This window comes from Oncorhynchus tshawytscha, linkage group LG33 (assembly GCF_018296145.1).
Source record: "Oncorhynchus tshawytscha isolate Ot180627B linkage group LG33, Otsh_v2.0, whole genome shotgun sequence".
Classification (NCBI taxonomy): Eukaryota; Metazoa; Chordata; class Actinopteri; order Salmoniformes; family Salmonidae; genus Oncorhynchus; species Oncorhynchus tshawytscha.
The window spans coordinates 35,220,251-35,239,506 of NC_056461.1; the positions used below are offsets into that span (position 1 = coordinate 35,220,251).

At 48.5% G+C, this 19,256-nt stretch overlaps 1 protein-coding gene across 6 annotated transcripts in view; it reads left to right on the forward strand.

Annotated features, from left to right (window-relative positions):
- Window positions 1-19,256, forward strand: part of LOC112231300 (spectrin beta chain, non-erythrocytic 1-like) — a 104,538-nt gene that overhangs the window by 70,873 nt on the left and 14,409 nt on the right. For all 6 annotated transcript variants that reach the window (XM_042311409.1, XM_042311410.1, XM_042311405.1 and 3 more), the window contains 18 exons: window positions 6,255-6,408; window positions 6,556-6,950; window positions 7,102-7,365; window positions 7,651-7,862; window positions 8,156-8,293; window positions 8,418-8,637; window positions 8,818-9,354; window positions 9,446-9,739; window positions 9,900-10,046; window positions 10,165-10,428; window positions 10,586-10,816; window positions 10,932-11,021; window positions 11,139-11,429; window positions 11,586-11,716; window positions 12,684-12,888; window positions 14,436-14,810; window positions 15,014-15,258; window positions 15,396-15,534. In XM_042311409.1, the coding sequence (XP_042167343.1) occupies window positions 6,255-6,408; window positions 6,556-6,950; window positions 7,102-7,365; window positions 7,651-7,862; window positions 8,156-8,293; window positions 8,418-8,637; window positions 8,818-9,354; window positions 9,446-9,739; window positions 9,900-10,046; window positions 10,165-10,428; window positions 10,586-10,816; window positions 10,932-11,021; window positions 11,139-11,429; window positions 11,586-11,716; window positions 12,684-12,888; window positions 14,436-14,810; window positions 15,014-15,258; window positions 15,396-15,534 (4,332 nt within the window). The remainder of the gene's footprint in view (window positions 1-6,254; window positions 6,409-6,555; window positions 6,951-7,101; window positions 7,366-7,650; window positions 7,863-8,155; window positions 8,294-8,417; window positions 8,638-8,817; window positions 9,355-9,445; window positions 9,740-9,899; window positions 10,047-10,164; window positions 10,429-10,585; window positions 10,817-10,931; window positions 11,022-11,138; window positions 11,430-11,585; window positions 11,717-12,683; window positions 12,889-14,435; window positions 14,811-15,013; window positions 15,259-15,395; window positions 15,535-19,256) is intronic.

Consider the following 19,256-nt stretch of genomic DNA (forward strand, 5'->3'; position numbering starts at 1 on the left):
GGCATGGAAACATTGCGCAATTGGTATCAAGGGACCTAACGTGTTCGAGGGAAACTTTCCCCACACCATTACACCATTGCCACCAGCCTGTACTGTTGACACCAGGCAGGATGGGACCATGGACTCCTGCTGCTTACTCCAAATCCTGACTCTGCCATTAGGATGATGAAACAGGAACAGGATTCGTCGGATCAGGCAATGTTTTTCCACTGCTCAATTGTCCAGTGTTGGTGATCTTGTGCCCACTGGAGCCGCATCTTCTTGTTTTTAGTTAATAGGAGTGGAACTTGGTGTGGATGTCTGCTGCAATAGCCCATCTGTGACAAGGACCGACGAGTTGTGCGTTCCGAGATGGCGTTCTGCACACCAATGTTGTACTGTGGTGTAATGTGCCTGTTTGTGGCCTCCTGTTAGCTTGCACGGTTTTGGCCGTTCTCCTTTAACCTCTCATCAACGAGTTGTTTTCACCCACAGGACTGCTGCTGACTGGATGTTTTTGGTTTTGTTTGTCACACCATTCTCTGTAAACCCCAGACACTTGTCTTGCATGAAAAGCCCAGGAAGCCGGACGTTTCTGAGATAAGGAACTGGCGCGCCTGGCACCGACGATCATACCACGCTCAAAGTCACTTAGGCCATTTGTTTTGCCCATTCTCACATTCAATAGAACAGTAACTCAATGCCTGTCTGACTGTTTTATATAGCAAGCCATGGCCAGGTGACCCACTGTCTGTAGGAGCAACCATTTGTGTGAATGGGATGGTGTACCTAATAAACTGTCCACTGAGCTATGTCATAGCTCATTTGTAAACCATAAATATTGATACATTACTAGCACAAACACTTCATCTGCAAAAATATCAAGATAATTAGTGGGTGATGGTGATTTCAGAACCAAAGTCTGGGACAAAAAAACATACGCTACATGTCCCCTCCGTTTTCTGATATTGGTAGATGCCTAGTCTCCCTTATTGCTCAGCTCAGGTGCCTACGTAGTACATACACCATAGCCATGAATCATTTACACACACACACACACACACACACACACACACACACACGCACACACACACACACAAACACCGAAGTCGGCTCAGACAGATCCAGCTCCGAGAGGCTCAGCTCATGAGTTCCATCAGCAGCAGATGTTAATTTAGAATAGAAAATGTGTTTATGCAACAAATGTTAGTGCATCGAATTGCACCGAAACGCATTGATTCATTCTGATATCAAACCAAATCACACCGAATCATTTCAAACTAAAACGTATTGTTCCTGTATCGTATCGGAGCCCATGTGTCTAGATACGTATCGAATCATTTTGAAAGGGAAAGATGCGCATCCCTAGAAGAACATGGCATATTTGTATGACCTGTGGTTAACAAGATAAGCAGAAAGGTCCTAAAACATGTTTTTCTGTGACATCACAGGGCAGGATTAAAAATAAGAAAAGCAGTGACAGCCTGCAAGGAGTTTCTAGCCAGGGTGAGGGTATTTTCTTCAAATCAAATCAAATCAAATTTTATTTGTCACATACACATGGTTAGCAGATGTTAATGCGAGTGTAGCGAAATGCTTTTGCTTCTAGTTCCGACAATGCAGTAATAACGAGCAAGTAATCTAACTAACAATTCCAAAAAAAACTACTGTCATACACAGTGTAAGGGGATAAAGAATATGTACATAAGGATATATGAATGAGTGATGGTACAGAGCAGCATAGGCAAGATACAGTAGATGATATCGAGTACAGTATATACATATGAGATAAGTATGTAAACCAAGTGGCATAGTTAAAGTGGCTAGTGATACATGTATTACATAAGGATGCAGTCGATGATATAGAGTACAGTATCAACGTATGCATATGAGATGAACAATGTAGGGTAAGTAACATTATATAAGGTAGCATTGTTTAAAGTGGCTAGCGATACATTTACATCATTTCCCATCAATTCCCATGATTAAAGTGGCTGGAGTAGAGTCAGTGTCATTGACAGTGTGTTGGCAGTAGCCACTCATTGTTAGTGGTGGCTGTTTAACAGTCTGATGGCCTTGAGATAGAAGCTGTTTTTCAGTCTCTCGGTCCCAGCTTTGATGCACCTGTACTGACCTCGCCTTCTGGATGGCAGCGGGGTGAACAGGCAGTGGCTCGGGTGGTTGATGTCCTTGATGATCTTTATGGCCTTCCTGTAGCATCGGGTGGTGTAGGTGTCCTAGAGGGCAGGTAGTTTGCCCCCGGTGATGCGTTGTGCAGACCTCACTACCCTCTGGAGAGCCTTACGGTTGAGGGCGGTGCAGTTGCCATACCAGGCGGTGATACAGCCCGCCAGGATGCTCTCGATTGTGCATCTGTAGAAGTTTGTGAGTGCTTTTGGTGACAAGCCGAATTTCTTCAGCCTCCTGAGGTTGAAGAGGCGCTGCTACGCCTTCCTCACGATGCTGTCTGTGTGAGTGGACCAATTCAGTTTGTCTGTGATGTGTATGCCGAGGAACTTAAAACTTGCTACCCTCTCCACTACTGTTCCATCGATGTGGATGGGGGTGTTCCCTCTGCTGTTTCCTGAAGTCCACAATCATCTCCTTAGTTTTGTTGACGTTGAGTGTGAGGTTATTTTCCTGACACCACACTCCGAGGGCCCTCACCTCCTCCCTGTAGGCCGTCTCGTCGTTGTTGGTAATCAAGCCTACCACTGTTGTGTCGTCCGCAAACTTGATGATTGAGTTGGAGGCGTGCATGGCCACGCAGTCGTGGGTGAACAGGGAGTACAGGAGAGGGCTCAGAACGCACCCTTGTGGGGCCCCAGTGTTGAGGATCAGCGGGGAGGAGATGTTGTTTCCCTACCCTCACCACCTGGGGGCGGCCCGTCAGGAAGTCCAGAACCCAGTTGCACAGGGCGGGGTCGAGACCCAGGGTCTCGAGCTTGATGACGAGCTTGGAGGGTACTATGGTGTTGAATGCCGAGCTGTAGTCGATGAACAGCATTCTCACATAGGTATTCCTCTTGTCCAGATGGGTTAGGGCAGTGTGCAGTGTGGTTGAGATTGCATCGTCTGTGGACCTATTTGGGCGGTAAGCAAATTGGAGTGGGTCAAGGGTGTCAGGTAGGGTGGAGGTGATATGGTCCTTGACTAGTCTCTCAAAGCACTTCATGATGACGGATGTGAGTGCTACGGGGCGGTAGTCGTTTAGCTCAGTTACCTTAGCTTTCTTGGGAACAGGAACAATGGTGGCCCTCTTGAAGCATGTGGGAACAGCAGACTGGTATAGGGATTGATTGAATATGTCCGTAAACACACCGGCCAGCTGGTCTGCGCATGCTCTGAGGGCGCGGCTGGGGATGCCGTCTGGGCCTGCAGCCTTGCGAGGGTTAACACGTTTAAATGTCTTACTCACTTCGGCTGCAGTGAAGGAGAGACCGCATGTTTCCGTTGCAGGCCGTGTCAGTGGCACTGTATTGTCCTCAAAGCGGGCAAAATAGTTATTTAGTCTGCCTGGGAGCAAGACATCCTGGTCCGTGACTGGGCTGGGTTTCTTCCTGTAGTCCGTGATTGACTGTAGACCCTGCCACATACCTCTTGTGTCTGAGCCGTTGAATTGAGATTCTACTTTGTCTCTGTACTGGCGCTTAGCTTGTTTGATAGCCTTGCGGAGGGAATAGCTGCACTGTTTGTATTCAGTCATGTTACCAGACACCTTGCCCTGATTAAAAGCAGTGGTTCGTGCCTTCAGTTTCACACGAATGCTGCCATCAATCCACGGTTTCTGGTTAGGGAATGTTTTAATCGTTGCTATGGGAACGACATCTTCAACGCACGTTCTAATGAACTCGCACACCGTATCAGCGTATTCGTCAATGTTGTTGTCTGACGCAATACGAAACATCTCCCAGTCCACGTGATGGAAGCAGTCTTGGAGTGTGGAGTCAGCTTGGTCGGACCAGCGTTGGACAGACCTCAGCGTGGGAGCTTCTTGTTTTAGTTTCTGTCTGTAGGCAGGGATCAACAAAATGGAGTCGTGGTCAGCTTTTCCGAAAGGGGGCGGGGCAGGGCCTTATATGCGTCGCGGAAGTTAGAGTAACAATGATCCAGGGTCTTTCCACCCCTGGTTGCGCAATCGATATGCTGATAAAATTTAGGGAGTCTTGTTTTCAGATTAGCCTTGTTAAAATCCCCAGCTACAATGAATGCAGCCTCCGGATAAATCGTTTCCAGTTTGCAGAGAGTTAAATAAAGTTCGTTCAGAGCCATCGATGTGTCTGCTTGGGGGGGATATATACGGCTGTGATTATAATCGAAGAGAATTCTCTTGGTAGATAATGCGGTCTACATTTGATTGTGAGGAATTCTAAATCAGGTGAACAGAAGGATTTGAGTTCCTGTATGTTTCTTTCATCACACCATGTCACGTTGGCCATAAGGCATACGCCCCCGCCCGTCTTCTTACCAGAAAGATGTTTGTTTCTGTCGGCGCGATGCGTGGAGAAACCCGCTGGCTGCACCGCTTCGGATTGCGTCTCTCCAGTTAGCCATGTTTCCGTGAAGCAAAGAACGTTACAATCTCTGATGTCCCTCTGGAATGCTACCCTTGCTCGGATTTCATCAACCTTGTTGTCAAGAGACTGGACATTGGCAAGAAGAATGCTAGGGAGTGGTGCACGATGTGCCCGTCTCCGGAGTCTGACCAGAAGACCGCTTCGTTTCCCTCTTTTTCTGAGTCGTTTTTTTTTTTTTTTTTTTGGTCGCTGCATGTGATCCACTCGGTTACACTGGTTGTAAGGCAGAACACAGGATCCGCATCGCGAAAAACATATTCTTGGTCGTACTGATGGTGAGTTGACGCTGATCTTATATTCAGTAGTTCTTCTCGGCTGTATGTAAAGAAACCTAAGATGACCTGGGGTACTAGTGTAAGAAATAACACGTAAAAAAAACAAAAAACTGCATAGTTTCCTAGGAACGCGAAGCGAGGCGGCCATCTCTGTCGGCGCCGGAAGTACCGGAAGTACTTGCTCCTCACTTCACCGTGAATCTCAGTGTTTGAAAATAACTGTTTTTAAAATGCTTTAATCCCTTACACTTGTGGAAATAGGCCTATATGCATAGGGTCAAATGGATATGCTTCTAACAGAACTACAAAAAGCATATGCATGACCATGGTAGCAATTGAAAGAACACTTTGGAGATTTATGGGGAAATTATCAGAACAACAGTTCACCTGACACAAGGCTGAATCCAAACATTACACTCTTGGTTTTATGTGCATTTCATTTACTGTACTTTTCATTTGTCAATAACGAAATCTGAAAATACTCTGGATGCATCATTTTGGAAGATTATTCTAGTACCAACGTGGCTAGCTAAGTTTTACAAATCTTAGTGTTAGGCTTTCAAAAGGCACTTCAGACAATCAGATCGTAATATTGGTGTGCATAGAATGGAGTCAAGTGCATCCAAGTGAATGTTCTTTTGATAATCATTTTCTTCACAATTCGACAAACGGGCTCATTCTTTTCAGGACAACCCAGGGTATAACTCAGGTCAGCCTTCTAACTGTGGATCTAACATAGCGATCATAAACGTTGATACTGTACATTTTTTAAATGTAAGTTTTCTAATATGGAAATGTGAAGTGCACATTTGGACTCATGGCTGTGTGGTTTGCTTGTACGACGTCAAAGCGGTATTCATTATAATCCTCAATGTCTCGTCTTTCAGAACACATCAAGTCCTTTCGATTCACAGCATTTCCCTCACTCAGACAACAAATGTGCAAAAGTAGCGGAATGGATGGGGACATCTTCCTGTCGCACACGGTGCTCAAGTTTATAATGACTGTCAGTCAAAAGCCATACAGCGTTGTGAAGCAGAGAACCTGAGCTCTGACATCATGTATAGCATGTACAGCCACTCTGGTCCAATTTAGGCACTGACTGTATCAATGACAAAATGTGCCATTTTCAACCCTTATATGGGATTACAGGGACTGTGAGTGGAAAGGGTTCATTTTTGAGTATTTTAGTATTTTATTAGGATCCCCATTAGCTGCTTCTAATGCAGTAGCTACTCTTCCTGGGGTCCACACGGAACATTGATAGACAAGAACAGCTCAAGGACAGAGCTACATACATGTATATGATAATATAAAGGTTCTGTACTGAGATAACAGAGAGAATTATACTATAGGCCTACATAGTCCAGACATGGTGAATGACTGTGTTTCTAACATGTCTTCCTGCCATGTGCTCTCCCAGGGTCGTCTGCAGTCCCAGGACAGTGGGAAGCATCTGCATGATGTGGAGGACCTGCTGCAGACTCACAACCTGGTGGAGGCAGACATCTCAGCCCAGGCAGAGAGGGTCCGCGGGGTCCAGAGAGCTGCTCAGCGCTTCACCTCCGACCAACAGGGTGAGACTACACAAGTGTTATACACACATTGTTACTGTTTGAGTAATTTTGAAAAATATAACATTTGACTACTATGCAACATTTGTTTGGTTGCCCCTCCACTGCTAACTAAATAACTAGCTATTTTTCTCCATCTTTCTCTCTCAGTCTACAAGCCGTGTGAGCCGGCGCTGGTGGGAGAGAAGGTGTCTCTGCTGGGCCGGGCCTATGAGGAGCTGGGCCAGCTGGCTGGGGAGCGGAGGGAGCGCCTGGAGGCCTCACGGCGCCTCTGGCAGTTCCTGTGGGAGATTGGAGAAGAGGCGGCCTGGATCAGAGAGCAGGAGCAGATCCTGTCAGGAGGAGACTCTGGCCGCGACCTCACCTCCGCCCTGCACCTCCTCAGTAAGCACGAGGCCTTCAGGGACGAGATGGCAGCCCGCTACGGTCCTCTCGGCCACAGCATTGCCGCCGGACAAACTCTGGTGGAGGAGGGACACTTTGGAGCCCCAGAGTGCACTGAGAGGATCAGGGACGTACGTGCTCAGTGGGCACACCTGGAGGAGGTCAGTGGGCAGGGGAAAGGAAAAGGAGATGGACAAGTCTAGAGAGTAGTCAGTCCACAAGCAAAATTAATATATAGAGTATTAGTATTTGAGAAGTTGATGTATTTCCTCTGTTTGTATTCTGATTCCTTCTCTCTCCCTGCGTCCCCAGACATCCCAGCTGAGGGAAGTGCAGCTGAAGGAGGCGGTGGCCCTGCACCAGTTCCAGACTGATGCCAATGACATGGAGGCCTGGATCTTGGAGACGCTGCGCCAGGTGTCCAGTCAGGAGGTGGGCCACGACGAGTTCTCCACCCAGACCCTAGCCCGCAAGCAGAGGGAGGTGGAGGAGGAGATCCAGAGCCACCGCACCCTCATCGACTCCCTGCATGAGCAGGCCCTCGGCCTGCCCCCGGTCCATGCAAACGCCCCTCAGGTCAGTTACCCCTGGAACAGTATACCAAACCAACTCCCAGTTTCTACACTACTGCACACTCTCCCGCTGTTTCTCTCTCTTTCTGATATATACAGACACTGGCCCATACGTATTACATACAGACTCTCTCCGCTTAAGTGAGACATATTTTATTTATCGTTCCCATTCTGTATTTCTTGACTTGTTATTAACTCTGGTTAGAGGAGTGTCTTCTGGCTGACTGGTTGTTATTGACACAGCTAGAAGATGCTTCTCTTACCAGACTGATTGTTGCTGTCTGTGTAGGTGGAGGGGCGTCTGCCTGCTATTGAGCAGCGCTATGAGGAGCTGGTGTCTCTGTCTGCATCGCGGCGTCAGGCCCTGGAGGGGGCGCTGGCCCTCTACCGCATGTACAGCGAGGCGGGCGCCTGCCAGCTGTGGGTGGGGGAGAAGGAACAGTGGCTGGACGGCATAATGATCCCCACCAAACTGGAAGACCTGGAGGTGGTGCAGCAGAGGTGAGCTGGGGAAGGGAGGAATAAGGGAGGAGTGTTAGAATGATGTTATAAGAAGAAAGAAATGATCTGTAGGCAATGATTTAAATGGCCTTTCCTTGAGCGATATCGATCTGCATACTCACTGTGCTCCGGTGTATGAAGCGGATATCAAACTGAATATGTCTCTTCTTTTTAACATCAAAACAACATTTGAGTATGATAATATTTCACCTTTAGTCTCCCTTGTAGAGACAAAGCAATGGAAATATGAGTGATGCGAAATGAGACTGTCTGATGTATCTGTGTGTCTGCAGGTTTGAGACCCTGGAGCCTGAGATGAACAACCTGGGGACTCGTATCTCTGATGTCAACCAGGTGGCCCAGCAGCTCCTGGGATCAGACAACCGCAGCAAAGAGCAGATCCACCAGACACAAGACCAGCTTAACAACAGGTTAGCAGTACTCGACATGTCTCGGACATGAAAAACACACATACCATCTGATACACAGCCAATACTCTGTATAAAGTTAGCACTGGGAACAGGTATTGAGACTTCCCCTTGCTCTGGTCCCCAGGTGGAAGGAGTTCCAGCGTCTGGCGGACCAGAGGAAACATGCCCTGGAGTCGGCCCTCAACATCCAGAACTACCACCTGGAGTGTAACGAGATCCAGAGCTGGATGAGAGAGAAGACCAAGGTGATCGAGTCCACCGAGAGCCTGGGCAACGACCTGGCTGGTGTCATGGCCCTGCAGCGCAAACTCACCGGCATGGAGAGAGACCTGGAGGCCATTCAGGTACGGCAGGGTCAACGGTTATGGAGGTGGACAAAGACTTAGGGTAAACCTAATGAAACCACAGCATCAGATCATTTTAAAGAGATGATCAGTATTAACTGTTAAAGACATCATCAATACTTTGAATAATTTTATGTCACATGTTGATGACAACCAGGTATATTTTCCATATCTTTTCAGGGTAAGTTGGACGACCTGAGAAATGAGGCAGAGAAGCTGGCTGAGGAGCACCCGGACCAGGCCGAGGAGATCCATGCCCACCTGGGGGGGATCCAGGAGGTGTGGGAGGAGCTCAACGCCACCATGAAGCGTCGTGAGGAGTCTCTGGGCGAGGCCAGTAAGCTGCAGGGATTCCTCCGGGACCTGGATGACTTCCAGTCCTGGCTGTCCCGCACACAGACCGCCGTGGCGTCTGAGGACATCCCTACCTCGCTGCCAGAGGCTGAGCGCCTGCTCTCCCAGCACGAGAGCATCAAGAACGAATGGGACAACTACAAGGAGGACTATGAGAAGATGCGGGCGGTGGGTGATGAGGTGACTCAGGGCCAGACGGACGCCCAGTACATGTTCCTGGCCCAGAGGCTGCAGGCGCTGGACACCGGCTGGCAAGATCTGCGCCGCATGTGGGAGAACCGCCACAGCCTGCTGGCCCAAGCTTTCGACTTCCAGACCTTCTTGAGAGATGTCAAGCAGGCTGAGGGCTTCCTCAACAGCCAGGTGAGGACCAGGACACCAGGGAAGGAGAAGAAACATACAAATATACTGTTTATCTTGATGAAGTTACTAATAGTTCTCTCTCCCTCTATAGGAGTATGTGCTGTCCCACACTGAGATGCCCTCCAGCCTGCAGGGAGCAGAGGAGGCCATCAAGAAGCACGAGGACTTCCTGACCACCATGGAGGCCAGCGAGGAGAAGATCACGGGCGTGGTGGAGGCTGGACGCCGTCTGGTCAACGACCTCAACGCCAACTCTGACAAGATCCAGGAGAAGGCCGACTCCATCCAGGAGAGACATCAGAAGAATAGGGAAGCTGCAAATGAACTCCTCTCTAAACTGAAGGACAACCGTGAACTTCAGCACTTCCTGCAGGACGGACAGGAGGTACAAACCATCAACTAACTCTTACTATAATAATGGTGGTGTGATACATTTAATTGAGACGCTCTTTGTCCTGTATTCAGAAATCTGACAAATCAGTAGTCAAGGTAATTAACCTGAGGTACAGTTCATTGAGTAATATCATTCTCCTTTTCCTCTGCAGCTGACTCTGTGGATCAATGAGAAGATGCTGACAGCTCAGGACATGTCGTATGACGAGGCCAGGAACCTCCACAGCAAGTGGCAGAAACACCAGGCCTTCATGGCTGAGCTGGCCTCCAACAAGGACTGGCTGGACAAGATCGACAAGGTACAGTATGACTATGAAGGATTAAATATTCAAGAGAGGAAAAGTGGAAAAATAAATCAGAAAAGGTGTGTGTGCCAGTATTTTACTGTCTGACTCTCTCTCCCCTCTCCCCCGTTAGGAGGGCCAACTGCTGGTGACAGAGAAGCCGGAGCTGCAGCCTGTTGTCCAACAGACTCTTGAAGGCCTGCAGAGCCAGTGGGAGGAGCTAGAGAGCACTACGCGCGCCAAGGCACAGTGCCTCTTCGATGCCAACAGGGCAGAGCTTTTCACCCAAAGCTGCTCTGCCCTGGACATTTGGCTGAAGAACCTGTCAGGACAGCTGCAGAGTGACGACTTCGGAAAGGATCTGACATCCGTCAACATCCTGCTCAAGAAGCACCAGGTGGGTGACATTACACTGTCCAATCCAAGCATCATCTTTACCACTTCAAGTCCTCAGTTGTCATACTCCTTTGTGACCATTTGAATGGATAAGTGTCACTTCAATATAAAAGAGGTAATAACAAACATGCTCTCCTTCTCCCCGTGTCTCTGTGTAGATGCTGGAGCACCAGATGGAGGTGCGTGAGAAAGAGGTGCAGTCGCTGCAGTCCCAGGCACTGGCGCTGTCCCAGGACGATGCTGGTGTGGCGGTGGTGGAGGTGGACGGCCAGCAGAGGAGAGTCACTGACAGCTTCTCCCAGCTCCAGGACCCCCTCAACCAGAGGAGGCAGCAACTGCTGGCATCCAAGGAGGCCCACCAGTTCAACAGAGACCTGGAGGATGAGATTGTGAGTGGGACCACCTGACTCTAAATTCAGAGATTTTAATAGTGAATCATCATGTGTGTTGTATGCACAGTTTTCTCCTGTTTGTAATTCTTGTTTACTTTCTTCCGTCACTTAGCTGTGGGTGAAGGAGAGGATGCCCCTCGCCACCTCCACAGACCATGGCAAGGACCTGCCCAGTGTACAGCTGCTCATCAAGAAGAACCAGGTGCAGAGATGAGGGAGGAAGTCTGGACTTCTATCAGAGTGAAAGGACAGTGGGAGGAAATAATTCACATTGGAGAAGAGATGTTGCATTTGGCTAAACCTTTGTTTTGTCTCCCAGACTTTGCAGAAGGAGATCCAGGGCCACCAGCCCCGTATTGATGACATCCAGACCCACCGCAGGGGGATGTCCCCAGGGAAGGAGGAGGTGGACGGGGAGTGGCAGTCTGCTCTGGAGCAACGTCTGGTGGAGCTCCGGGAGTCCTGGGCCCAGCTCATCGCTGAGACAGATGAGCGCCACGCCCGGCTAGTGGAAGCTAACCGCGCCCAGCAGTTCTACACCGACGCTGCCGAGGCCGAGGCCTGGATGGGAGAGCAGGAGCTACACATGATGTCAGAGGACAAGGCCAAGGTGAGTGGAGAGACGGGCTGTAGCAAAGACAGGCTGTAGTTAAAAAGCTTTCTGTGTTAATGATGATGCTAATGATGTCCATTCTGCACACTCGATTGCTTTGTTTATCCTTTGCTTAATGATGCTGACTCCATATCTGTGATGTGTGTGACCCAGGATGAGCAGAGTGCTCTGGTGATGGTGAAGAAGCACCAGACACTAGAACAGGCCCTGGAGGACTACGCCCAGCCCATCCACCAGCTGGCCAACAGCAGCCGCACCATGATGACCAGCGAACACCCAGAGAGGTGAGAGAACACAACAGGTTAATAATGTGGGGTTGGGCCAATAGCCAAGCAAGCGTTGGGCCAGTAACCAAGTAAGCGTTGGGCCAGTAACCAAGTAAGCGTTGGGCCAGTAACCAAGTAAGCGTTGGGCCAGTAACCAAGTAAGCGTTGGGCCAGTAACCAAGTAAGCGTTGGGCCAGTAACCAAGTAAGCGTTGGGCCAGTAACCAAGTAAGCGTTGGGCCAGTAACCAAGTAAGCGTTGGGCCAGTAGCCAAGCAAGCGTTGGGCCAGTAACCAAGCAAGCGTTGGGCCAGTAACCAAGTAAGCGTTGGGCCAGTAACCAAGTAAGCGTTGGGCCAGTGACCAAGTAAGCGTTGGGCCAGTGACCAAGTAAGCGTTGGGCCAGTAGCCAAGCAAGCGTTGGGCCAGTAACCAAGCAAGCGTTGGGCCAGTAACCAAGTAAGCGTTGGGCCAGTAACCAAGTAAGCGTTGGGCCAGTAACCAAGTAAGCATTGGGCCAGTAACCAAGTAAGCGTTGGGCCAGTAACCAAGTAAGCGTTGGGCCAGTAACCAAGTAAGCGTTGGGCCAGTAACCAAGTAAGCGTTGGGCCAGTAACCAAGTAAGCGTTGGGCCAGTAGCCAAGCAAGCGTTGGTCCAGTAACCAAGCAAGCGTTGGGCCAGTAACCAAGTAAGCGTTGGGCCAGTAACCAAGTAAGCGTTGGGCCAGTAACCAAGTAAGCGTTGGGCCAGTAACCAAGTAAGCGTTGGGCCAGTAGCCAAGCAAGCGTTGGGCCAGTAGCCAAGCAAGCGTTGGGCCAGTAACCAAGCAAGCGTTGGGCCAGTAACCAAGTAAGCGTTGGGCCAATAAGATTTAACTACAGCCACAATGTTCCTCTCATTACAACTGGCCTGACTCTCTCATGACAACTGGCCTGACTCTCTCATTACAACTGGCCTGACTCTCTCTTATTCGCCACTACTATTAGCGAGCGTATCAACCTACGGCAAGCCCAGGTGGACAAGCTGTACGCAGGGCTGAAGGACCTGGCTGAGGAGCGTCGTGGGCGTCTCCAGGAGAGGCTGAGGCTGACCCAGCTGAAGAGAGAAGTGGACGACCTGGAGCAGTGGATCGCTGAGAGGGAGGTGGTGGCTGGATCCCATGAGCTGGGACAGGACTACGAACATGTCACAGTGAGTAACACTTTTCTACTGTAGTTACTCTGCAGACTATCAGTGACATTTCAACTATCTACTAGCCCTAACCCTGAACTTAACCTTTATCCTAACCCCAGCACTAACCTTAACCCTTATTCTAAACCTAACTGTAACCTTAGCAAGCAGTTGCTTATCAACAGATAGTTTGTTAGTATGACCATCTGTAGAGCATCAATTACTGACCTTCAATTACTTAGTAACCCACAAACAAACACACACTTAGGAACACAACATACACTTAGGAACACAACACACACAGGCACTGATTTCTCACCAACAACACTTTGTTCTTTGTCAGTATGATGTTCAACCATATGTAATCCCTCTCTCTTTAGATGCTGCTGGACAAGTCAGTATGATGTTCAACCATATGTAATCCCTCTCTCTCATTAGATGCTGCTGGACAAGTCAGTATGATGTTCAACCATATGTAATCCCGCTCTCTCCTTAGATGCTGCTGGACAAGTCAGTATGATGTTCAACCATATGTAATCCCTCTCTCTCTTTAGATGCTGCTGGACAAGTCAGTATGATGTTCAACCATATGTAATCCCTCTCTCTCTAGATGCTGCTGGACAAGTCAGTATGATGTTCAACCATATGTAATCCCTCTCTCTCTTTAGATGCTGCTGGACAAGTCAGTATGATGTTCAACCATATGTAATATCTCTCTAGATGCTGCTGGACAAGTCAGTATGATGTTCAACCATATGTAATCCCTCTCTCTCTTTAGATGCTGCTGGACAAGTCAGTATGATGTTCAACCATATGTAATCCCTCTCTCTCCTTAGATGCTGCTGGACAAGTCAGTATGATGTTCAACCATATGTAATACCTCTCTCCTTAGATGCTGCTGGACAAGTCAGTATGATGTTCAACCATATGTAATCTCTCTCTCTTTAGATGCTGCTGGACAAGTCAGTATGATGTTCAACCATATATAATCCCTCTCTCCTTAGATGCTGCTGGACAAGTCAGTATGATGTTCAACCATATGTAATCCCTCTCTCTCTTTTGATGCTAATGGACAAGTCAGTATGATGTTCAACCATATGTAATCCCTCTCTCTCCTTAGATGCTGCTGGACAAGTCAGTATGATGTTCAACCATATGTAATCCCTCTCTCCTTAGATGCTGCTGGACAAGTCAGTATGATGTTCAACCATATGTAATACCTCTCTCCTTAGATGCTGCTGGACAAGTCAGTATGATGTTCAACCATATGTAATCTCTCTCTCTTTAGATGCTGCTGGACAAGTCAGTATGATGTTCAACCATATATAATCCCTCTCTCCTTAGATGCTGCTGGACAAGTCAGTATGATGTTCAACCATATGTAATCCCTCTCTCTCTTTAGATGCTGCTGGACAAGTCAGTATGATGTTCAACCATATGTAATATCTCTCTAGATGCTGCTGGACAAGTCAGTATGATGTTCAACCATATGTAATCCCTCTCTCTCTTTAGATGCTGCTGGACAAGTCAGTATGATGTTCAACCATATGTAATCCCTCTCTCTTTAGATGCTGCGGGACAAGTTCCGGGAGTTTGCTCGGGACACCAGCACCATTGGCCAGGAGCGCGTGGACGCCGTGAACGGCCAGGCCGATGACCTCATCGAGTCGGGTCACCCTGAGAACGCCAGCGTGGCAGAGTGGAAGGACGGGCTGAACGAGGCGTGGGCCGACCTGCTGGAGCTGATCGACACGCGCACCCAGATGCTGGCCGCCTCCTACGAGCTGCACCGCTTCCACCAGGACGCCCGCGAGGCCATGGGGAGGGTCCGGGAAAAGAAGGAGGCGCTGCCCTCTGACCTGGGCCGTGACCTCAACACCGTCCAGCACCTCCACCGACAGCACAATGCCTATGAGCACGACATCCAGGCCCTCAGTGGACAGGTAGCCTGCTGCTTTTAACTGTTGACTGCACCATGAATTTCCCTTCAGGGACAATAAAGAAGTTGCATTGAATTAATTTGGCACCATACAACGGGAGTTGTACACACTAAAATATTAGATTAAATGCAGACACTACGTGATATTAGCAATTTGTCAGAGCAAAAGGTTAATGGTTTTTAAGCTCCCGTCTGCCCCATCCCCAGGTGAACCAGGTGCAGGACGACGCAGCACGGCTGCAGAAGGCCTACGCTGGGGAGAAGGCTGAGGAGATCCACCGGAGTGAGCACTCTGTCACTGAGGCCTGGGAGGATCTGCTGGGGGCCGGCCAGGCTCGCCGACACCTCCTGCTGGACACCGTGGAGAAGTTCCGCTTCTTCAACATGGTGCGTGACCTCATGCTGTGGATGGACGGGGTCAACCTGCAGATCGACGCCCACGACAGCCCCAGGTCAGACCTGATCATCTTTCTGTTGTGTGTCATTGTTGTTCTCCATGTTAGTTTCATTAAGGTCAATGGTTAGGGCCCCAATTTAAAATCCCTTTCACCAATGTATTCCGCTCCCCGCCCCATCCTCTCTCTCTCAGGGACGTGTCCTCTGCAGGGCTGGTCATAGCCAACCATCAGGACATCAAGTCTGAGATCGAGACTCGGGGAGACAGCTTCACAGCCTGCAATGAGATGGGACACTCTCTCATCAACAACAACCACTATGCAGCTGATGAGGTATGGGCCTGGGCATGTCACCGTTACACCACATAGAGTACAGTACACACTCCCGTCAATTCACACACATTAGTATTTAGTCATCCTTTTGTCACCAAGATGGCATAGTAGTCAGACGTCCTTTGTCCTCGTCTTGTCGTGTCCCGTATATATATTTACAACTTTCTTCGCATACCTTTTTTTATATATTTTTTTCCTTTCCATAAACTCATCTTCAAAACACTCTCCTGCAACCCGCCTCACCAATATATGTATATGTAAAAAAATATATATATATTATTTACCTCATCTGTAATCCTCCATAGAAGCTAACCAGAAGCTAACCAGAAGCTAGCCTGAAGCTAACCAGAAGCTAGTTAGCTTCTTTACTGGCTAATCGTTAGTATTCAGCTAACCACGGTTTGTGGTCATCAGCTATCCTTTAGCTCGAAAATCTATCGCCAGTTTTGTACGGTGCGGCTCGGACCGGAACATACCGGACCTATTTTTCTCTCCATGTCCCCGGATTTCAACCACAAGCTCTGGACATTTATACCTGGATCTCGCAGCTAGCTAGCTGCTATCCGTGTGACTATCGGCTTACGTCGATTCCGGAGCAAACATCAATTATTCCGGAGCTAGCCAGCTGAAGAGTTCCATCAGTCACTCCTGGGCTACAATCACCTATTTGGACCCGTTTTACTGCCAACGCGGAGCCCCACCGGGCCTTCAAAACTGGACTACCGATGTTATCTGCCCGAGGGAGTTATCCAGCTGGCTCCTCCGTCGCGACGTTACTTGAACGCCCATCTGCTGTCCGCTAATCGTTAGCTGTCTTATCGGCTGCTATCTGAATAGACCTATCGGACATTTTTTTTTCTTTTTTTTCTTGGGCCTCTATAACTATATCTATTTTTTTGCGAATTGGATTGATCCCCTCTACCACACAGAACCCCACTAATCCTACCGACGGAAACGCACGAGTTGGCTAAAAACAGACCTCCATCCTATGCTAGCTTGCTACCGATGGCCCGGCTAGCTGTCTGAATCACTGTGACCCCAACCAACCTCACTACTCACTGGACCCTTTTGATCACTCGACTAAGCATGCCTCTCCTTAATGTCAATATGCCTGGTCCATTGCTGTTCTGGTTAGTGTTTATTGGCTTATTTCACTGTAGAGCCTCTAGTCCTGCTTACTATACCTTATCCAACCTATTAGTTCCACCACCCACACATGCGATGACATCTCCTGGTTTCAATGATGATTCTAGAGACAATATCTCTCTCATCATCACTCAATACCTAGGTTTACCTCCACTGTATTCACATCTTACCATACCTTTGTCTGTACATTATACCTTGAAGCTATTTTATCGCCCCCAGAAACCTCCTTTTACTCTCTGTTCCAGACGTTCTAGACGACCAGTTCTTATTGCTTTTAGCCGTACCCTTATCCTACTCCTCCTCTTTTCCTCTGGTGATGTAGAGGTGAATCCAGGCCCTGCAGTGCCTAGCTCCACTCCTATTCCCCAGGCGCTCTCTTTTGATGACTTCTGTAACCGTAGTAGCCTTGGTTTCATGCATGTTAACATTAGAAGCCTCCTTCCTAAGTTTGTTTTATTCACTGCTTTAGCACACTCTGCCAACCCGGATGTTCTAGCTGTGTCTGAATCCTGGCTTAGGAAGACCACCAAAAATTCTGAAATTTTCATCACAAACTACAACATTTTCAGACAAGATAGAACTGCCAAAGTGGGCGGTGTTGCAATCTACTGCAAAGATAGCCTGCAGAGTTCTGTCCTACTATCCAGGTCTGTACCCAAACAATTTGAACTTCTACTTTTAAAAATCCACCTCTCTAAAAACAAGTCTCTCACCGTTGCCGCCTGCTATAGACCACCCTCTGCCCTCAGCTGTGCTCTGGACACCATATGTGAACTGATTGCCCCCCCATCTATCTTCAGAGCTCGTGCTGCTAGGCAACCTAAACTGGAACATGCTTAACACCCCAGCCATCCTACAATCTAAGCTTGATGTCCTCAATCTCACAGAAATTATCAATGAACCTACCAGGTACCTCCCCAAAGCCTTAAACACGGGCACCCTCATAGATATCATCCTAACCAACTTGCCCTCTAAATACACCTCTGCTGTCTTCAAACAAGATCTCAGCGATCACTGCCTCATTGCCTGCATCCGTAATGGGTCAGCGGTCAAACGACCTCCACTCATCACTGTCAAACGCTCCCTGAAACACTTCAGCGAGCAGGCCTTTCTAATCGACCTGGCCGGGGTATCCTGGAAGGATATTGATCTCATCCCGTCAGTAGAGGATCCCTGGTTATTTTTTTAAATGCTTTCCTAACCGTCTTAAATAAGCATGCCCCATTCAATAAATTTAGAACCAGGAACAGATATAGCCTGTGGTTCTCCCCAGACCTGACTGCCCTTAACCAACACAAAACATCCTATGGCGTTCTGCATTAGCATCAAACAGCCCCCGTGATATGCAGGTTTTCAGGGAAGCTAGAAACCATTATACACAGGCAGTTAGAAAAGCCAAGGCTAGCTTTTTCAAGCAGATATTTGCTTCCTGCAACACTAACTCAAAAACGTTCTGGGACACTGTAAAGTCCATGGAGAATAAGAACACCTCCTCTCAGCTGCCCACTGCACTGAAGATAGGAAACACTGTCACCACTGATGAATCCACTATAATTGAGAATTTCAATAAGCATTTTTCTACGGCTGGCCATGCTTTCCACCAGGCTACCCCTATCCTGGTCAACAGCACTGCCCCCCACAGCAACTCGCCCAAGCCTTCCCCATTTCTCCTTCTCCCAAATCCAGTCAGCTGACGTTCTGAAAGAGCTGCAAAATCTGGACCCTACAAATCAGCCGGGCTAGACAATCTGGACCCTTTCTTTCTAAAATGATCTGCTGAAATTGTTGCCACCCCTATTCCTAGCCTGTTCAACCTCTCTTTCGTGTCATCTGAGATTCCCAAAGATTGGAAAGCAGCTGCGGTCATCCCCCTCTTCAAAGGGGGGGACACTCTTGACCCAAACTGCTACAGACCTATATCTATCCCACCCTGCATTTCTAAGGTCTTCGAATCCCATTTCGAATCTCACCATACCCTCTCTGCTATGCAATCTGGTTTCAGAGCTGGTCATGGGTGCACCTCAGCCACGCTCCAGGTCCTAAACGATATCTTAACCGCCATCGATAAGAAACATTACTGTGCAGACGTATTCATTGATCTGGCCAAGGCTTTCGACTCTGTCAATCATCACATCCTCATCGGCAGACTCGACAGCCTTGGTTTCTCAAATGATTGCCTCGCCTGGTTCACCAACTACTTCTCTGATAGAGTTCAGTGTGTCAAATCGGAGGGTCTGCTGTCCGGACCTCTGGCAGTCTCTATGGGGGTGCCACAGGGTTCAATTCTTGGACTGACTCTCTTCTCTGTATACATCAATGAGGTCGCTCTTGCTGCTGGTGAGTCTCTGATCCACCTCTACGCAGACGACACCATTATGTATACTTCTGGCCCTTCTGTGTTAACTGTGTTAACAACCCTCCAGGCAAGCTTCAATGCCATACAACTCTCCTTCCGTGGCCTCCAATTGCTCTTAAATACAAGTAAAACTAAATGCATGCTCTTCAACCAATCACTGCCTGCACCTGCCCGCCTGTCCAACATCACTACTCTGGACGGCTCTGACTTAGAATACGTG